General features: G+C 46.0%; 1 protein-coding gene across 4 annotated transcripts in view; it reads right to left on the reverse strand.

Annotated features, from left to right (window-relative positions):
• Window positions 1-21,178, reverse strand: part of tpp2 (tripeptidyl peptidase 2) — a 189,453-nt gene that overhangs the window by 165,769 nt on the left and 2,506 nt on the right. For all 4 annotated transcript variants that reach the window (XM_038818140.1, XM_038818141.1, XM_038818143.1 and 1 more), the window contains exon 2: window positions 10,680-10,808. In XM_038818140.1, the coding sequence (XP_038674068.1) occupies window positions 10,680-10,808 (129 nt within the window). The remainder of the gene's footprint in view (window positions 1-10,679; window positions 10,809-21,178) is intronic.

The raw sequence follows: 21,178 nt of genomic DNA on the forward strand, positions 1-21,178 counted from the left end.
AAGTGTGCGGGGGGTCAGCAAACCATGTCCACATGTTCTGGGCATGTCCAAAACTGAAGGGATCTTTGCAGGGGTTTGCTGATGCCATGTCCACAGTATTACATATGTTGGTGGCAATGAGTCCGGAGGTGGCGATTTTTGGGGTATCGCAGGACCCAGGAAGAGAGAGAGGCAGATGTTCTGGCCTTTGCTTCCCTGGTAGCCCGGAGGCTTATATTGTTGGCATGGAAGGATTCAAAGCCCCCGAAATCGGAGACCTGGCTTCGGACATGGCTGGCTTCCTCTGCCTGCAGAAAATTAAGTTCGCCATGAGAGGGTCTCTGCTGGGGTTCGCTCGGAGGTGGCAGCCATTCATCGACTTCCTCGCAGAGAACTAATCGTCAGCAGAAGGAGGGGGGGGGGGGGGGGGGGTTAGGTTAGCGTAAATTAGGGGGGTAAGTAACGGCAAGACCTGTGAGAGAGGGAGGTGGAATTTGCACTATGTTTATATTTTCCTTGTTATGTATATAGTTGATTTTGTTGCTGTTAAAATGCCAAAGAAACACCTCAATAAAATGTTTATTAAAAAAAAACATTGCCACTGACCAGAAGATTCAATCCAATGAAGCACTCATGTGCTCAGGTCTTTGAAATGGACTTGAATCCCACTTTTTAATTCAGAGGTAAGAATGCTACCACTGACAAGGATTGACATCTAATTTGTGTTGTTTTGTATTGCTTCCATTTGTTCCCTTCCTTAGAAATAAGTTAGAATCTGTCTCACTAGTATAAGGGAATACAATTGACTACTAATGTCAAAAAAATACAACTAATTTGCGAATTCAAAACTTAACTGGTCCTTTTGAAATCTGAAGAAGCATTAAATGAATACATTTTTGTTCACATTCTCTTTCTCACAACCCTCTCATTCCTGACTCATCCTTCTCTCTTCATTCTAAAGATTGAGGATTGCTCGCAGTCCTGAGCTGATAATTTGGGGTCATGGGTTCCTAGGCAGCACTGGCGACTGCTGAGCAGAGACTCTGGCCATTAAGTGATTTTTATCCCAAATGGTTTGCCTATTCGTTCAGTGCCCTAGCTGGCTGTTCAGTGCTCCAATTGCTTAATTGGGCACTTAGTTGGATGCGCGCATAATGGAGGAGATATAGTGAAGTTAAGTTTTTGTTAAGTTTTACATCAATGAGTATTTATGGCATGCACATGTATTACTCCCCACTGTCCCATCCACTACCGATTTTTCAAATAAAAGTCTGGGGAAAAGGTCCGTCACGAGCTGGAGCTACCAAGGATAAACTCACCAAAGGCTAGACTGAGGATTGACACGCAACAAACACACCGACTTTCATCTCCGCATCTCAACTTCGCTGTCAGGAAATCAAAATATCAGAATATGCCTAATGCAGACACCACGGATGCCACGTTTCCCGCTCTGGTGGGCTCCATAAAATTCGCCCCTCTTTTCCCATCTCACAGACGTAAGTAAATCACATTGAGCTTTTCTAACTGACAACAAAATAAAGCCAATATGATTTGTCTGCTTTTAACGTGAAGTATCTGTTTGGTAGTTCCGGCTCGTGACAGACCTTTTCCAGATTTTTATTTGAAAAATCAAGTGGATGGGACAGTGAGGAAGAATCCCACACCAGTATATGGAGACGATGACCAGAAGTGGTAGTACAAGAAGGAAAAATAGAGTACAAAAGGCAGTGTAAAACCCACAGCACAGAAAAACATGGCAGAGGGGCAGGGTACTGGCTCAGCAGCCCAGTGGTCAGCGGAGCAGCTGATGAAATTTATTCAGGCGAGTTTCGCCAATCAAAAGGAGGAAGGACGAGACCCAATCAAGGCATTGATTGACCGAGTGAAGCAGGGGCTGGAAGCCCACGGTCGGGCGATCCAGAAGGTTGAGGAGAAGGTGGTCGAGCACGAGGGACATCTTACTGCGCTGGAGTTACAGGTGGGGCTGATGAGGGATCAGCAGAGAAGCTGCAGGTGAAGGTGAAGGACCTGGAGAGCAGGTCCCGCCAACAGTACTTGAGGATCGTCGGCCTCCCTGAGGGCTGTGAGGGAATGGACGCAAGGGCCTATGTGGCGAATATGTTAGAAAAATTAATGGGTGATGGGGTGTTTGCTCGACCCTTGGCAGTAGATAGAGCGCACAGAATGCTTGCGAGGTGACCGCGTGTGAACGAGCCGCCGAGGGCGATGGTGGTGCGAATGCACCGGTTCCTGGATAAAGAACAGATTTAGCGGTGGGCCAAGCAGACACGGAGCTGCAAGTGGGAGAACAGGGTGAATGGATCTTTTTTGCCTTTTCTATGTGTTTTGTTGGAACTGTGTTTTTTGAATATGTATGTGTGAGTGGGGGAGGGCGGGGGAACACTAGTGGGTAGAATGGTTGGCACCATGGGGGGGGGGGGGGGGGGAGAGAGCTACCAGGCTAAGAGGGGGGGGGGGTGAGCAGATGATAAGTTTGCTAAAGGGGGTTGGAATTGTTGTGCTGCTAATAGGGGGGTGGGGAGGGGGTGGACATCGCTCTGCTGACAGGGAGGGATTGTTGCTGGGAGACAAATGGGAAGTCGAGGATGGAGGATGCCGAAGGGCGGGCCTGCGGGGGCGCGAGCTGGAGACTGGCCTAAGAAGGGTAATGTTTGATCGGCTGGAAGGGAGGGGCGAGATGCCTCCCGGTCAGGCTCACGTGGAACGTTAGAGGGCTGAATGGGCCGGTTAAGAGGGCTCGCATGTTTGCGCATTTGAGGGTATTGAAGGCCGGCGTGGCAATGCTACAGGAGACACACCTGAGGGTAACAGATCAGACCAGATTGAGGAAGGGGTGGGTCGGGCAGGTACTTCACTTGGGGTTGGACTCTTAAGACTAGCAGGGCCGCGATCCTGATTAATAAACTGGTGTCAGTTGAGGCGGGGAAAATAGTTACAGATATAGGGGGCAGGTATATCACGGTCAGCAGGAAGCTGGAGGGTACACTGGTGGTGCTCGTGAATGTCTACGCACCAAACTGGGATGATGTAGAGTTTATAAGACGGATTCACACAAGCTGATCATGGCGGCGGGGAGACGGACTTTAATATGGTCATTGATCCAAGGTTGGACGGGTCGTGCTCAAAGACAGGGAGGGTGCCAGCAATGGTGAAGGAACTAAAGGGGTTCATGGAGCAGATGGGTGGGATAGACCCATGAAGGTTTGGTCGGCCAAGAGCGAAGGAGTTTTCTTTCTTTTTGCATGTACATAAAGTATACTTCCAGAATGATTTTTAAAATCCTGAACAGGGTTATCCTGGCGGGGTGGTTGATACCGAGTATTCGCCAATTGCTGTGACAGACCATGGCCCACATTGGGTGGATCTACAGGTGTGCAAAGAGGGGGGCCAGCGACCACAATGGAGATTGGACGTAGGACTGTTAGCGGACGAGGGGCTGTGCGGGCGTGTGAGGGAGTCCATCCAGAACTATCTGGAAATAAACGGCAGCGGGAAAGTCTCGCCAGCAATGGTTTGGGAAGTACTGAAGGCAGTGGTTAGAGGGGAACTAATATCGATACAGGCCCACAGGAGGAAGGTGGAGAGAGCAGAGATAGGTTGGTTGGGGAAATACTCCAGTTAGACAGGAGATACCAGAAGGCCCTGGAGGCAGGGTTATTGAAGGAGTGGTGGAATCTCCAGCTGGAGTTTGGTCTGTTGTCTATGGGGAAGCTGGTGGAGCAGCTGAGGGAGGCAATATATGAGTATGGAGAGAAGGCCAGCAGAATGCTTGCAGACCAGCTAAGGAAAAGGGAGGCAGGTAAAGTTAAGGACCGAGCTGGGAACACAGTCTTGGACCCAGCAGGGGTGAACGGGGCGTTTAAGGAGTTTTACAGCCGGTTATATGAGTCGGAAGCCCAGCTGGGGTGGAAGGGATGAGGCAGTTTCTGGGAGGGCTGGAGTTTCCGAGGATGGAGGAAGGGTTGGTGGATGGGCTGGGAGCCCTGATCAGGATTGAAGAAATAGTAGAAGGTCTAGAGGCCATGCAGTCGGCTAAGGCCCCGGGACCGGACGGCTATCCAGTGGAATTTTACACAACGTTCTCGGAGATGCTGGGCCCACTGTTGGTGAGGACGTTTAATGAGGCAAGGAAGCGGGGATTCTTCCCCGACAATATCACAGGCCTCAACCTCACTGATCCTGAAACGGGATGAGGACCCTGAGCTATGCCGGTCATTCAGGCCAATCTCCTTATTGAATGTTGATGCCAAACTGTTGGCTAAAATCTTGGCCTCAAGGATAGAAGATTGTGTCCCAGAGGTGATAGGAGAGGACCAGACGGGGTTTGTTAAGGGCAGGCAGCTAACGGCTAACGTTAGAAGGCTCTTAAATGTGATCATGATGCCCCCAGAGGGGAGGGAGGTGGAAGTAGAAAAGGCCTTCGACCGGGTGGAATGGAACTATTTGTGGTAGGTGTTGGAACGGTTTGGGTTTGGGTGGGGCTTTATTGATTGGGTCCGATTGTTGTACCAGGCACTGGTGGTGAGGGTCCGAACGATTCAGGTGACGTCGGACTATTTTAAATTGCACCGGGGGGCTAGGCAGGGATACCCCCTCTCCGCACTGTTGTTCGTGTTGGCCATAGAGCCACTGGCGATGGCACCAAGAGCTTAAAGGGACTGGAAGGGGTTGGTCTGGTCAGAGGGGGAGGGGGGGGGGGGGGGGGGGGGGTAGAACACGGGGTCTCGCTATAAGCCAACGACCTGTTCCTGTATATTTCCGACCTGTTAGGGGGGTACGAGAGAGATTATGAGGATGTTAGGGGAACTTGGCCGGTTTTCGGGATACAAATTGCATATGGGGAAAAGTGAGATGTTTGCGATCCAGGCAAGGGGACAGGAGAGGAGATTGGGAGAGCTGCCACTCAGAGTGGTGGGAGGGAGCTTTCATCATTTGGGAATCCAGGTGGCACGGGACTGGGGGCTGTTGCATAAACTAAATTTGACCCAGCTAGTAGAACAGATGAATAAAGATTTTCGAAAGTGGAACATGCTCCCGCTGTTACTGGCAGGCAGAGTACAGACCGTGAAAATGACGGTCCTCCCGAGGTTTCTGCTTGTTTTTCAGTGCCTCCCCATTTTTATCCCATGGGCCTTTTTAAAATGAGTAAACAAGGGCTTTTTGTGATTTTGGGCTTTGTCTGAGCGGGTAACACCCCTCGAGTGAAGAAAGTGTTGCTGGAGTGTGGCCGAGGAGAGGGTGAGTTGGCGCTGCTGAACTTTAGCAGCTATTACTGGACGGCAAATATAGCCATTATTAGGAATTAGGAAGTGGGGGCATTATGGGAGCGAGTAAAGGCGGCATCATGCAAGAACACAAGTTTGGGGGCATTGGTAACAGCACCTTTGCCGTTCTCGCAAGCCGGGTACTCCACAGGCCCGGTGGTAGTGGCGGCCTCGAGAGTCTGGGGGCAGTGGGAAGCATACGAGTGCGGAGAGAACATCGGTCTGGGCTCCAATTGGCAAAACCATCGGTTTGTACCGGGAAGGCTGGATGGGGGCTTTCGGAGATGGCAGAGAGCAGGGATTGAGAGGATGGGGGATCTATTTATAGATGGGAGCTTCCCCTGTTTGAAGGATTCAGAGGAGAAAATTGAGCTGCCAGCTTGAAATTGTTTCAGATATCTGCAGGTAGGGGATTTTTTGCCAAGGCAGGTTTCGACCTTTCCGCTCCTAGCGCCACGGGAGATACAGGACAGGGTAGTTTCCAGAACGGGGGTGGGAGAGGGGAAGGTTTTGGATATTTATAAAGAACTCATGGAGTCGGAGGAAACGCAGACAGAGGAGCTAAAGCGCAAATGGGAAGATGAGCAAGGGGGGGTTGGGGGAGATAGAGGCAGGTCTTTGTGCGGATGCGTTAAGCAGAGTCAACACGTCCTCATTATGTGCCAGGCTCAGCCTGATTCAGTTTAAGGTCGTTCACCAGGCACACATGGCGGTGACCCGGATGAGCAAGTTTTTAGGGATAGAGGACAGATGTGCGAGATGTGCAGGAGGGCCAGCAAACTATGTCCATATGTTTTGGGCATATCCAAAGCTAAGGGGATTTTGGCAGGGTTTTACAGATGTCATGTCCACGGCGTTAAAAACAAGGGTGGTGCCGAGTCCAGTGGTGGCGATTTTCAGAGTGTCGGAAGATCCAGGAGTCCAGGGGGTGAGGGAGGCTGACGTCTTGGTCTTTCCTCTTTGGTAACCCGGAGACGGATATTGTGAGCGTGGAGGGACTCGAAGCCCCCGAATTCAGAGATCTGTCTTAGTGACATAGCTTGGTTTCTCAAACTGGAGAAAATAATGTTCGCCCTAAGAGGGTTAATGCCAGGGTTTGTCCGGAGGTGGCAGCCTTTTGTCGACTTCTTCGGAGAAAACTAACTATCAGCAGAGGTGGTGGTTGGGTAATATAAAATTATTAATGCCTTAATAAATTGTTTTTCAGAAAAATAATTGACTATTAGCACAAAAACATTCTTGCACCTCTTTTTCTGGTCCCAGTTTCCTTGTCTCTCCCCTTAATTAACTTTCTCAAACTTATGCAACAAAAATGTTAAACATGTGATCAAAACACTATTGCTTTTCCATCATTTCTCACACACACACATCATCTACTAAAACCACTCAATATAAATCCCACTACAATAACGTTTTTGAAATTTGTGCTGTTGTTTAAAAAATTATGGCAAAGTGTAAAAAAAACAGCGAATGCAGCAGAAAATGGGCACACTAACAATCATAATTGCTTATTGTCACAAGTAGGCTTCAATTAAGTTACTGTGAAAAGCCCCGAGTCGCCACATTCCGGCGCCTGTTCAGGGAGGCCGGTAGAGGAATTGAACCCGTGCTGCTGGCCTTGTTGTGCATTACAAGTCAGCTGTTTAGCCCACTGTGCTAAACCAGCCTCTTCAAGTGTTCAGACAGAAAAATCCAATGCCAGTTCACAGAGGCACAATTCTAGGAAAAACATCTATTGGAAGAAGCTGATGACTTTGTTAACAGACAAATCAGTGGATTAATTAAATAATGTTATTGCAAAATAAGCACCTTTATTTTGGACATAGAAACTTCAGAAGAAAAAAGATTGATTAAAAAAAATCACCAATTGATCCATATTCATAATTATAGAGTGATAGACTCATTCTAAATAAATGCTGGGCGGCATGGTGGCACAGTGGTTAGCACCGCTGCCTCACGGCACCATGGACCCGGGTTCGATTCCTGGCCCTGGGCCACGATTCGTTTGGAGTTTGCACATTCTCTCCATGGCTGCATGGGTTTCACCCCACAAACACAAAAGATATGCAGGGTAGGTAGACTGGCCATGCTAAATTGCCTCTTAATTGGGAAAAAAAGAATTGGGCACTCTAAATTTATTTAAAAAATAAAAGTTGCCATTGACTGTCATACTGTGGCCACCTGCAGGACTGGCAGGCACTTGCAGGTAAACATGTCAGTTATGATACAGTGGTTAGAAAATTGTTGGTTCAAGCCCTACTCCAAAGGTTTGAGCGCATAATTTAGGCTGCAGTGCCTTTTAAATGAGACACAAAACTTTCAGGTACATGTAAAAGAACACAATAATTATTTGAAGAGAGACAGGGAAGCTTGCCCTGTATCCTAGCGAATACTTCTCCCACCAAAACAGATTATTTGAACACTTACTCATTTGCGAATCTTACAATGTGCATTTTGGCTGCTAAACGTCTCCACATTAAAACAGTACTAAACAGTCAATCATGGAAAAAAAGAGGAAATCTACAGACGAACCAAAAGTTTAGTACGAATGACGGAAATTATTGTGCTAAGGTCATGAAAGGAATTATATAAATGAATGCTCATTTTACAAAGAGTTTTCAATCAAACACAGGTGTTGTGTATTGAAATCAATATAACAGATCTGTTTTACATTGTAAGCTTATGTGTCCAACTTCACTGGAATTACTTGGGAGTAAATAAATGGAATAATAATGTAACGTTTAGTACAGAATGAATGGGGCAGCACAGTGGCGCAGTGGGTTAGCACTGCGGCCTCATGGCGCTGAGGTCCCAGGTTCGATCCCGGCTCTGGGTCACTGTTCGTGTGGAGTTTGCACATTCTCTCCGTGTTTGCGTGGGTTTCTCCCCCACAACCCAAAGATGTGCAGAGTAGGTGAATTGGCCGCTAAATTGCCCCTTAATTGGAAAAAATTAAGTGGGTACTCTAAAAGTAAAAAAAAAAGTACAGAATGAATTATTAAAAGTATGGGAATGCATTACGTGTATATACAATAATTATATAAAGTGTGTTTGAGGTTTATGACAAAGTAAGGGGATGGGGATGCCGATTAGCTCCAGCTAACATGTGGCTCAGAATAAAACCAACAACGTGTGGCTGAGGCAGACTTGGGGCCTCTTTGCCCTGTCCAGTATTAAAATCACGGCATAAGCATGGCTTTGTGACCCTCAAATAATCTAGGATTCTACCTACACCACAATAATCAGGTTGAGGATGTCAAATTATGACAAGAAGACTGGAGTGGCTCATGGGTATTTAAACCCTCACAACTGTACATCCACACAGACCAACAGTTTATTGCTCTGAATCCAATTGGTGAGCCAAGTTTTTTCTTCTCAAATTTCCACTAACTTATTCGCATATCAGCACGGTGGCGCAGTGGTTAGCACTGCTGCCTCAAGGCGCCGAGGACCTAGGTTCGATCCTGGCCCCGGGTCACTGTCTGTGTGGAGTTTCCACATTCTCCCCATGTCTGCACAACCTGCACATAGGGGCTGTTTAGCACAGGGCTAAATCGCTGGCTTTGAAAGCAGGCCAAGGCAGGCCAGCAACACGGTTCAATTCCTGTACCAGCCTCCCCAAACAGGCGCCGGAATGTGGCAACTCAGGGCTTTTCACAGTAACTTCATTTGAAGCCTACTTGTGACAATAAGCGATTTTCATTTAATTTAATTTCAACCCAAAATGATGTGCAGGGGAGGTGAATTGGCCACGTTAAATTGCCCTTAATTGGGAAAAATAGGATTGGGTACTCTAAAATTAAAAAGATTAAAAAATCTTATTCGTATATCTTGTACAAACTGATGCAATCGGGCAGCATTTCATAACATGAAGTTTTAAAATAATTTTGCATCAAAAATACTCCTGGATATAATAACCTGGTGCAGTTTTACTAATACAACTGAAAACTAATTTACAACTGAAAGCTAATTTATCACAAAAAACAAGCATTCTTAATCAGAGAGCCCAGTCAACAACCTGTGAATTACCCAATTTTAAATAACTCAATGACATTAAAAGATATACAGACCCATTTGCTTGTTAGGTTGGTTTATGGTAGTCAGTTTCCCAGTAAATCTAAAAGACTTGAAACTTTAATACTTGTTTAGTAATGTCATTGTGTGGGCGGGGGTCCGCGAATCATGCTCACATGCTCTGGGGCTGCGAGAAACTGGAGAGTTTTAGGGAGGCAGTGTTCAGGACGTTATCCAGAACAGTGGAGGCCTAGGTCAGTCCGGACCCTATGGCGGTTATTTTTGGGGTTTCGGAGGAGCCTGGGCAGCTGGAGCAGATGTCATGGCCTTTGTCTCTCTGATTGAATTGAAGGGCGGTTATGCCACCGGGGTGGCGCCCTGGCTGGGCGACCTATACGATTTTCCCTGGCTGGAGAAGATTAAGTTCGCTCTCAGGGGTCAGAAGAGAGCTTTGAAGTGCGGTGGAGGCTGTTCATGACTTAATTTGAGGAGCTGTTCGTCGTGGTGGGTGGGGGAAAATCTGAACAAACTGTTAGCTATGCTTTGATGGACTGCATGTTTTGTTGAAATGGTGTGCTTGGAATAAAATATCTTTCAAAAAAATGAATGTAAATTGTGCTTAAAAAAGTTAAGAGACTTCTCGAAAGACTGTAAATAAGCGCAGTTAGTGGAAACATGCAATGGTCATTAATTCCAGCGCTGGCACCAGGAAGATGCGAAGAGACCATTCTTTAATCTAATGACCCAAAGGCTCTTTTTAGGGCCACCCACTTTATCTAAAAAAGGGCAGACTATTGTCTGTCCCTGATTCTGCTCTGCTACTTAATGCGCAAATGTTTCATGTCTTATGACATCAATCCGGAGCTCATTCTGTGCACATTATTTGCATATTCAGTATTTGTAATACATCCGAATTGCCGCTGTTTATTGGGGGTAAAATCTCAGTGAACTGAAATGATCGGAGTTCCAATAATATTGCTCAAATAAGGAGGTGAATTGGGCATTCTGAATTCTCCCTCAGTGTACCCGAACAGGCGCCTAGTGGCAACTAGGGGCTTCTCACAGTAACTTCATTGCAGTGTTAATGTAAGCCTGCTTGTGACAATAAAAATTATTATTAATTAAAAATTCAGTCTAGAGGCTGGCCAGTTTTATGGACAGGGTTGGCTTCCAGTAAGATGTTTTTTCAAAACTAGTGTAAATGATCAGACTCTAGATTGCGCTGGATGCAGTTTACCCCTATAATTCCTCAATCTTTTACACTTGTCTGAGTGATTTGGGGGCAAATTGCACTGGATAATCCAGCACAACCCAATGGAAACTCCTGCCCATATTGTTTATGTTGTTTGGAAATATAAATAGCACAAGAATTACAATCCTTTAACAGTACACTATTATTACCTTAAGCGTCCTTCCTGAAAGGCCAATAATTGTCTCATCTTTTGGCTCTAATACTGTACATGTGTTCACATCCCCACTGCCTGTGGTGTCAATGATGTCAATAATTTTCGGCTTTCCATCGCTTGTGACCTGTAAAGAAAGTTTATTTATAGTTTCAAGATCACAATTGTTGGTAATTATCATAACAATAATTACTTCCAGCAAACAGCCACGTTACAGACTACAGTATTTATTTTAAGCCATAATTCAATGTGGCAAGTTCTAAACATAGGAAACGTTTTGAAAAATGACGCAGTTCTTTTCATCAAGTATTAATCGTGCTAAAAGACAATGTTGAAACATCAAGTTAGGTGAAAATTGGGAGTGTTTTGCAATTAAAGTAAGTTCACTTGGACAATCTCTTTCACTGAAAATAACCGACAGTATTCAGTAGAACTGTCGTTGATGAAATGCTCCCAATTTTCACCTAACTTGGGTGTCTCAACACCGTGCAAGCTGTAAAGGTATAACAGCTCAGATTTTCCTTGGCTCAAACAAAAATTTGGCCGTGACGTGAAAAAAAATAAGATGGCTTTGGGTACTTTCTTTATTACAAGCTTGAGTATCAGTGAACAACCCTAGAGGTTAGAGAGCACTATCCTGCTAAAAGAAAATAATAATCTTTATTGTCACAAGTAGGTTTACATTAACACTGTAATGAAGTTAGTGTGAAAATCCCCTAGTCGCCACAATCAGGCACCTGTTCAGGTACACAGAGGGAGAATTCAGAACGTCCAAATTACCGAACTACATGTCTTTCGGGACTTGTGGGAGGAAACCGGAGCACCCGGAGGAAGCCCATGCAGGCATGGAGAGAATGTGCAGACTCCGCACAGACAGTGACACAAGTCGGGAATCGAACAACAGTGCTAACCAATGTGTTACCTTGTCTCCTTCATCTTATATAGACACGTGTTTAGCACTTCCTTTTAGTGTAATCATGCACTGATTACATGTGAGAGCCCACTGGTTAGCACAGTTGCTTCACAGCTCCAGGGTCCCATGTTTGATTCGCGGCTTGGGTCACTGTGTGTAGAGTCTACACGTTCTCCCCTTGTCTGCTTGGGATTCCTCCGGGTCCCTCCCACAGTCGAAAGATGTGCAGATTAGGTGGATTGGCCATGATAAATTGCCCTTGGTGTCCAAAAAAAAGGTTAGGTGGGGTTCCTGACTTATGGGGATAGGATGGAGGCATAGGCTTGGGCGGGGTGCTCTTTTCAAGGGCCGGTGCAGACTCGATGAGCCTCCTTCTGCACTGTAAATTTCTATTTCTATTACTGAATGGCCAAAGATTCTAGTAATACGACATTCTACTTTGTTTCTATTTTGTTCTTAAAAAGGATTTTAAAAAGAAGGGTTGGCAAGATGAATAATTGAACATTTGACAAACATTTCCACAATCAGCGACTTACATTTAAATACAGTGCCTTCAAATTTGTGCTCAGCACAATGCAGCTGTTTGACACTTTTTGTCTTGATGGGTTTAAAAGAAAAAACAGATTTTGCATTTAAACCCTCAGACACTAACATATTGGTCCAATTTCTTTCTTTATCCTTTTGCAGAGATATTAATTTATTTAATACAACCAATTCTTGGTGTAATAAGTTTACGGAGGCAGAAGTCCCTTCACCAGAAATCCTTTTATTTACAAAACCAACAGCCGAATAACCAGGTGCATTCAGCTTGCTGTCTACACTGGGAGTGCAGAGGATCTGACACTCCCTGTTATATACAGAGAAAGGGGTTCCCTCATCAGGGACCTCATATTCTAATTGGCCAATCTCAAAGGCCTGGCCCAAGTCATTGCAACCCCCCCTCCCCCCACCCAAAGTCTGAGAAGCCCCCGTGGTCCTCGTGACTCACGGGTCTCCTGCTTTTATTCTGCGCCGGGTCCAGATCCTCCACTTCGGCCTCCGACGTAGGGGGCTAGGCGCCCGTCTTTTCCGATGGGAGCGCCCGAGGAGTGGTTTGCCCCTTTCCTCCGGCGGCAGGGGGACGGCTGCAGCATCATCCATTGTGTCCATGTCTGAATCCGATGTCCTCACCAGTGGTGTCAGAGGAGCGTGAATAGTTTGTGGGGGTGAACTCTCCCCGGTCCTCGGTATACTGGTCTGAGTCTGCTCCGGGGGGAGGAAATGAACCCGGGGTCCAGGTGCTTTTTTATTACATGTTGTCCCACACGTATCTCATACGACACAGGTCCTGTCCTGGTCTTGACTGTTCCTGCTACCCATGTGGGGCCATTGACATGATTTCTGACCCATACCTTTTCACCCGCGTTGAACTCCCTTTCTCGGTGAATGTTGTTGTGGCCCCTGCATTGGGCCTTGTTGTCGTTCTACTCTTCTGCCTAAATTTGGGAATAGTAGACTCAGCCTGGTTCAGAGTTGTCTGCCAATGAGTAACTCCGCCGGTGCTATTCCCGTTGTGGCGTGTGGGGTTGTCCTATAGTGGAATAGCCAGCGCATCAGTTTTGTGTCTAATGATGCTGCTGACTGCTTTTTCAACACGACTCTGGGGTCTGGAGGGCTCTCTCCGCCAACCCATTTGATGCCGGGTGGTATGGTGCCGTTCTTTTGTGCCGAATGCCATTTCACGTCATGAATTTTGTGAAGTCCTGGCTGGTGAAAACTGATCAATAATCTGAAACTAACACCTCCGAGATACCATGCGTTGTAAATGAGGTGCGAGGTTTTTCGATGGTAGCTGCTGAATTTGCAGAGTTCATTTTGTAGACATCGAGCCATTTGGAATTTGTGTCTACTGTTACAAAAACATTGAACCCATAAACGGACCTGCAAAAATCGACATGAAGTCGCGACCATGGTCTACCTGGCCATTCCCATGGGTGCAGCTTGTCCTTCTGCCCTTGTTGGCATTCTTGGCACCGATCTACCAATGCCGCTATGTCTGTGTCCAAGCCCGGCCACCATACATAGCTCCTGCCAGCATCTTCATTTTTGAGACTCTAGGGTGTCCATGATGTAGTTCAGCCAGTACGGCTCGTCGACCTTGACTTGAAACTATTACTCGAGCTCCCCATAACAGTATCCAGTCTTCCACAGTGATCTGCTTTCTTCTGCACCAATAAGGGTGGAATTACGCCTGGACCTGTCTTTCCATCTCCCAAGGTAGCACCATGCGTTTTATTTTTGATAAAAGCGGGTCCCTTTTGAGTCCACAAACAAATGTTTTGTGCGGCCACTGGAAGGGTGTCCAGGAAATGTAATGCTATTACAGTTTCCTCTATTTTGGGTACTAATGGCGGGGTGTCCAGTAATGGCAGCCTGCTTAGTGCATCAGCGTTTGCCACCCGGGTTCCCGGCCGATGCTCCAGCTAATACTGGCACGCCGCCAGTAGTAGGGCCCAACATTGGATCCGGGCCGAAGCTATTGGTGGCACCGCTTTGTCTTTTTTTAGCAAACACAGCAATGGCTTGTGGTCTGTGATTATAGAGATTTTCCGTCCACATCGGTACTAGGGAAATTTCTTGACCGCGAAGATCACAGTCAATCCTTCTTTTTCAATTTGGGCGTACTTTCGCTCTGCTGCTGCCAGCGTCCAGGAAGCAAACACTATATAAAAGCAAATTACTGCGGATGCTGGAATCTGAAACGAAAGGGAAAATGCTGGAAAATCTCAGCAGGTCTGGCAGCATCTGTAGGGAGAGAAAAGAGCTAATGTTTCAAACTGTTTCCCTGCTGTTTGACCTTTCACATCTTTTGTCCTCTCTGGGGACTGCCATTAACACTCTTTCCCCTTGGTATCTGTGGCCATTAGCACCCAGTTTCCCACTCCACAGTATAAATATTTCCCACTCTCTCTGTCTGTTAGCTTTGACAAAGAGTCATCGGACTCGAAACGTTAGCTCTTTTTTCTCCCTACAGATGCTGCCAGACTTGCTGAGATTTTCCAGCATTTTCCCTTTCGAAGCAAACATTATAGGCCGTTCCTGTCCGTTTTGCCCTCTGCACCACGCCATACGGAGACGTGTCGTAAGTGAGCACCAACTCTTTCCTGGGGTTGTAGTGTGCCAAGGCGTTCTGAGGAGAGCTGTTATTTTATCTTCTTGAAAGCCCTGTCTTGGCGGGCGGACCACTCCCGGGCTTGCCCCTTTTTTAGTAATTGGTGTAGGGGGTCCAGAATGGAAGTCCTGTTCTGTATGAACTTCCGTAGTACGTCACCAGTCCTTAAAAAGATCTTAACTCCTGGATTGTGGTGGGGGCCGGGGATTCTTTAATTGCCCTGACCCGATCCTCCAAAGGGTGCAACCCTGTCTTGTCAACCTTGTACCCCAGATAAGTTACTTGAGGTGCTAGAAAAACACATTTCTCACTCTTTTGACACACACGCCTGTTGCTGAAAACCTCCTAAGGACTTCCTCCAACTTTTGCAGGTGTTCTGCTTTTGTTTTTGCCGTAATGGGGACAGGTCCAGGTAAATGGCGACTTGTGGTAGCCCTTGCAATATATTCTCCATTGCCCTCTGGAAAATCGCACAGGCCGACAATACCCCGAAGGGTAATCTTGTATACTGAAAAAGGCCTTTCAGGGTGTTTATCGTTGAGAATTTGTGACTCTAGGTCCAGCTTCAGTTTTAGTTATGCGTGGCTCATATCCAGCTTTAAGACTAAGAGTCCTCCAACCAGCTTTGCATACAAATCCTCAATCCAGGAATTGGGTATTTGTCCAGTTGTGAGTAGCGATTAATCTCCACAAAGGCAGACCAAGCCGTCCGGCTTAAGGATAGGCATCACGGATGCCGCCCATTCTGCAAACTGGACCGGTGTTATTATTCCCTTCATATTATATGATATGAAGTATTGACTTCATATCATATAATTTACAGTGCAGAAGGAGGCCATTCGGGCCATCGAGTCTGCACCGGCTCTTGGAAATAGCACCCTACCAAGGTCAACACATCCACTCCACCCTATCCCCATAACCCAGTAACCCCACCCAACACTAATGACAATTTATCATGGCCAATCCACCTAACCTGCACATCTTTGGGAGGAAACCGGAGCATCCGGAGGAAACCCACGCACACACGGGGAGGATGTGCAGACTCCGCACAGACTTTCTGCCTTAATGCGAAGGGTACTGGTCGGGCCTTGTAGAATTTTGGGACTGCCTCTGGATCTACACGCAATGTTGCCTTTGCTCCCTTTATTGTTCCGAGCCCTTCTCGGAAAACCTATGGGTATCTACACAGGAGTTCGCGCGAGCGACCATTTTTCAGCTGGAAAATGTTTACCCAATCCAGCTGGATCTCTTTTAGCCAGTCTTGTCCCAATAAGCTCAGTCCTGCAACTTTCACTGCCATTAAAGGCAGCCTAACCAGTTACTCTCCATAAGCCACAGGTAGATGTATTGTGCCCAACACTCCCTGTGTATGTCCTCAGTTTTGCCGAGGTCCTAGTTAGGGATAAGGGTTGGGGTCTAGTGCGAATTTTATTAAACACTGTTTCCCCTATCACTGATACGGCTGCTCCGGTGTCGACTTCTATTAGTGTGGGACGTCCATTCAACCTTATGGATAATTTAATGGGATTTGATTTAACCATCGTTACACAATTTAGTTGTTCCTCGTCAGAGTTGGCGGGACCTCTCAGGCGTGCATTCTCCTGTACCCTGGCCTACGTGTCCTTCTCCAAGACGTTGGATTTGGGCTTCTATTTCTCCGCTCTGGCTCCGATCTCTGGCAACAACTACAATATTTTGCTGGCCGAAAGGCTGCAGGGGCTGTCTGTCTGGACCTAATATTCCCTTGCTTGGGAGCAGTTCTGCGTCAGGCCAAATTCTCAAGCTTCTGCTAATCGCATTAACCTTGTTAAAAAGTTTGTAACTGACTACCCAGTGTCACGGAATGTCGAGTAAAATCGGTACCTTCACAGGATCAGGGGTGGTTTTGGGTCTTTTACCAAGTTCGTCAATTCCTGGAAAGTTTTTGTGTCCGGTGCCTCTGGAAAAGTGAGACTGCACATAATGTCAAAAGCTGCCGGCCCCCACATGGTCAGCAGAATGACCCGTTGCTTTTCATCCAGAATTATATTGTTTGCTGTAAAGAAGTACTTCATCCGCTCTACGTATTGGGCCCAGTCTTCCACTGCAGGGTCAAAAGAGTCCAACTTCCCGAATAAAGGAGTTTACCTGTCAGTGGCTTACCCTCAATATGCTGCAGCTGCTAACTAGCAGCTTCCTTCGGGTCGTTCCGTTTATCTCGTCACCACTAATAGACATAGATTTAGAACATACAGTGCAGAAGGAGGCCATTCGGCCCATCGAGTCTGCACCGACCCACTTAAGCCCTCACTTCCACCCTATCCCCACAACCCAATAACCCCTCCTAACCTTTTTGGTCACCAAGGGCAATTTATCATGGTCAATCCACCTACCCTGCACGTCTTTGGACTGTGGGAGGAAACCGGAGCACCCGGAGGAAATCCACACAGATACGGGGAGAACGTGCAGACTCCGCACAGACAGTGACCTAGCGGGGAATCAAGCCTGGCGCTGTGAAGCCACAGTGCTATCCACTTGTGCTACCATGCTGCATAATAAGTTCACGGAGGCAGAAATCTCTTCACCAGAATTCCTTTTATTTACAAAGACCAACAGCCAAACAACTAGGTCATTCCGCTTGCTATCTACACCGGGAGTGCAGAGGATCGGACACTCCCTGCTATATACAGAGAAAGGGGCTTCCTGGTTGGGCAACTAATCAGGGAACTCATATTCTAATTGGCCAATCGCAAAGGCTTGGCCTAAGTCATTACACCTGGATTAAAGCCTTTGCTGAAAGAGCAGACTGATGAGCTTCAGATGAATTCACTATTCTCAAAGAATCATTTGATCAAAAGGGGGCCTTTCAGCCCATTGTACCTGTGCCGACAGACTGACAGGAATATCCACTGCCCTCCAAACTTCCCACGGCCATGCAAGTTTCTCTTTTCAAATATTCTTCCAATTCCCTTTTGAAAGTTAGTTTTGATTGTTTTCTGACAGAATTCAGGCATTGAATTCTTGACTACAGCAATGCACTACATAAAAAGATCATCCCCACTCAGGTTAATTTGGAAATTATTTTACATTTGTATCCTCCAGTTATCAACACTTTTGCCAATAATAACAGTTTTGCCTTATTTCTTCAATCAAAATCTTCCAGGATTTTGAAAAACTCAGTTAAATTTCCCTTTAACCTTTGCTGAGGCAAGAAGAGCAAATTGCTTCACTCAACATAACTGAGGTCCCTCATCTCTAGTACCAACCTTGTAAATCTACGCACCCTCTTAAAGGCCTTTACACCTTTTCTAAGTGTAGTGTTCAGAATTGAATACAACACTCTAGCTGATGCATATTTTATTATATAGTATATCAATTTATTTCACACATATTTTGTCTCTCTACATTCTATGTCAAAGTTGAGTGTCAATCCATAATTTAACACATGCAGATTTTTGTGTTATATTTTTACAAATTTAAGAAAATAACAAGGAAGCTAGACAAGCATATGAGGGAGATGATTACAATGATAGATTCAGATGGGTAAAGATGGGAGAATTGTAAACACCGGCATGGACAGTCTGGACTCAAATGGCCTGTTTTTATGCCATTTAAATTTATGCAACCAGGGATTTGTAAAGATTTAACAGACGTCCTCAGTATTGTACTCTATGCCTCCACTTATAAAGCCCAGGTAAATTTGCCAATTCTAGTTGGAGTCATTCTTGGAGGATTGATCCTGTGGCTTCTATAAATACTATACAACAGTTGGGTACAATATAGTTGAGTATTTTTGCTTGTGCTTGCACATTAGCTGTTGTCATAACTAGTTCCAAGAATCAGGACACCCCCAGGCAAGAGAATAAATCCAGGACAGGAAGGAGAGGCAACCAAAAGGGGAAGAGCAATTTTCAGTGCGGAAACCAAAGGTGGGAGAATTTTAATTATATTAGTAATTGCATAATTTACTGAAATTGCACTCAATTTCCCTCTTTATAAGTAGCATTAATACAATAATTCACTGATACTGATGCCAACAACTTTCATTTGTATGGCACTTTATGCACTAAAATAGCCCAAGACACATCACAGCAAAATTGACTCCAAGGGCGGTATTCTCTGGCCTCCTCTGCAGTGTGTTTCTCAGCGGCGGGAGGAGCCTGCCGTTGGCCAGTGGCAGGGTCTTCTGGTCCTGCCACTATCAAGGGGATCTCCCATGGATTCCAGCCCTTGTCACCAAGAACCCCGAGGTGGGGGTCCGCTATTGGCAGGACCAGAAGATCCCATCGGCGTGAAGAGCAGGAAGATTCAACTCAGGTCTCAAAAGGAAATCCAAGGTCTGATGACCAAAAGATTGGTCAAGGAGGTAAGTTTAAGATGCTTCTTAGAGAAGGAAACAGATGTGGAGAGATTTTGGGAGGAAATGCATAGGACCTCCACAGTTGCTGGAGCAACCTTCTTTTCAAATATTTGTTTTCGAAATTATGTTTTAACCTCTAACTCAAGAGCCACAGGTGAGGAAGTCTCTTAAAAACTAATAGCCTTCAGTTCAAAAACACATTCTACTCCCTTGTTTATGTTACTCGGTCCCGATTTGCCTACCAGTGAAAACAATTTTTCATTATTTATTCACATTAAGGTCGACAGGATTCAGTTACTCCTTTACTGGTTGCTCCGCACTTCCATTAATCGCATGCTACTGTTCTTTGCTCTGTAGGAAAAGCTGTGGTCTATGCCGACTCTAGTCTCCTCGAGACCCCCGCCACTGTCTGGACTCCATTTCTCCCCACAATCCTCTACCCCATGCTCCCTCTACCCCATTCCCCAATATTCCTCTCCCCCCATTCCCCCAGTCTCTACCCCACACAAGGCCCTGCTTGATTTCTGAGGTGTCCCACTATTGAGGAGTCCCACAGCAAGCTACAGACTACTATGAGAGCAATGGCAACATTTTCACTCCGGTGGAAAATTTAAACCACTGGTCTCTCAGGTCACTAGATGCAGCACTAAAGGGAGAAATACCCGACAATCAATATGATTCACACAGATACATATAAAATTGTTTGACTACAAATAATACTTCACCAATGGATTTGAAAATTTCAAGTTTTGCTTTGGCTGTTAAAGGAAGCAAGGGAAGAAATAGCAGTGGTTTTGACCACCTTTTTCCAATCCTCTCCAGCTACAGAGGTATTATTGGAGGATTTCTAATGCTATACTGCTGTAGTACAAGGGATAGTACAAGTAAATACAGACCTATCAGTCGAACCTTGATGGTGGACAATTGAAAAATTCTGAGAAGCTGTATATATTTATCATATGTCCTACATTTTTCATGTATGGAACGACCTGCCTGGACTGTATGCACGCAGAACAATACTTTTCACTGTACCTCGGTACACGTGACAATAAATATAAATTGCGATTTAGAGTCAGAAGTTAATCAAGGGCGGGGCAGCATGGTAGCAGAGTGGTTAGCACTGTTGCCTCATGGCACTGAGGACCCGGTTCGATCCCGGCCCCAGACACTGTCCACATGGAGTTTGCACATTCTCCTTGTGTCTGTGTGGGTCTCACTCCCACAACCCTGGGCCTCACGATAGCATGGTGGTTAGCATCAATGCTTCACAGCTCCAGTGGTCCCAGGTTCGATTCCCGGCTGGGTCACTGTCTGTGTGGAGTCTGCACGTCCTCCCCGTGTGTGCGTGGGTTTCCTCCGGGTGCTCCGGTTTCCTCCCACAGTCCAAAGATGTGCAGGTTAGGTGGATTGGCCGTGCTAAATTGCCCGTAGTGTAAGGTTAATGGGGGGATTGTTGGGTTACGGGTATACGGGTTACGTGGGTTTAAGTAGGGTGATCATTGCTCGGCACAACATTGAGGGCCGAAGGGCCTGTTCTGTGCTGTACTGTTCTATGAAACCCAAAGATGTGCAGGGTAGGTGGATTGGCCAAACTAAAGTGTCCCTTAATTGGAAAAAAAGAATTGGGTCCTCTAAATTTATTTAAAAAAAACAAATTAATCAAGGGCAGTCGGCATGAATTTGTTAAGGGAAGGCCATTTCTGACTAACGTGATTCAATTTTTTGAGGAAATAACAAGGAGGGTCAACGAGAGTAGAGTATTTGATGCAGTCTACATGAATCATGGATTTTAGAAAATCTTTTGACATGGCAGATTAATCAGTAAATTAAAAGCTCAAGGGATTCAAGGGAAAGTGACAAGTTGGATCCAAAACTGGCTCAATTGCAGAAAGCAAAGAGTTATGGTTGATATGCAAGGGTTTCCAATAGGGTCCCACAGATGACACTGTAGACTGTAGGAAGAAGTCAATAGACTGCACAGATGGACAGAAAGTAGGTAAATGGGATTCAATCTAATAAATCTGAGGACGACAAAAACAAGGCAAGGGATTACACCATAAATGATAGGATTCTGGAAAGAGAAGAACCTTGGAA

This window comes from Scyliorhinus canicula, chromosome 14 (assembly GCF_902713615.1).
Source record: "Scyliorhinus canicula chromosome 14, sScyCan1.1, whole genome shotgun sequence".
Lineage (NCBI taxonomy): Eukaryota > Metazoa > Chordata > Chondrichthyes > Carcharhiniformes > Scyliorhinidae > Scyliorhinus > Scyliorhinus canicula.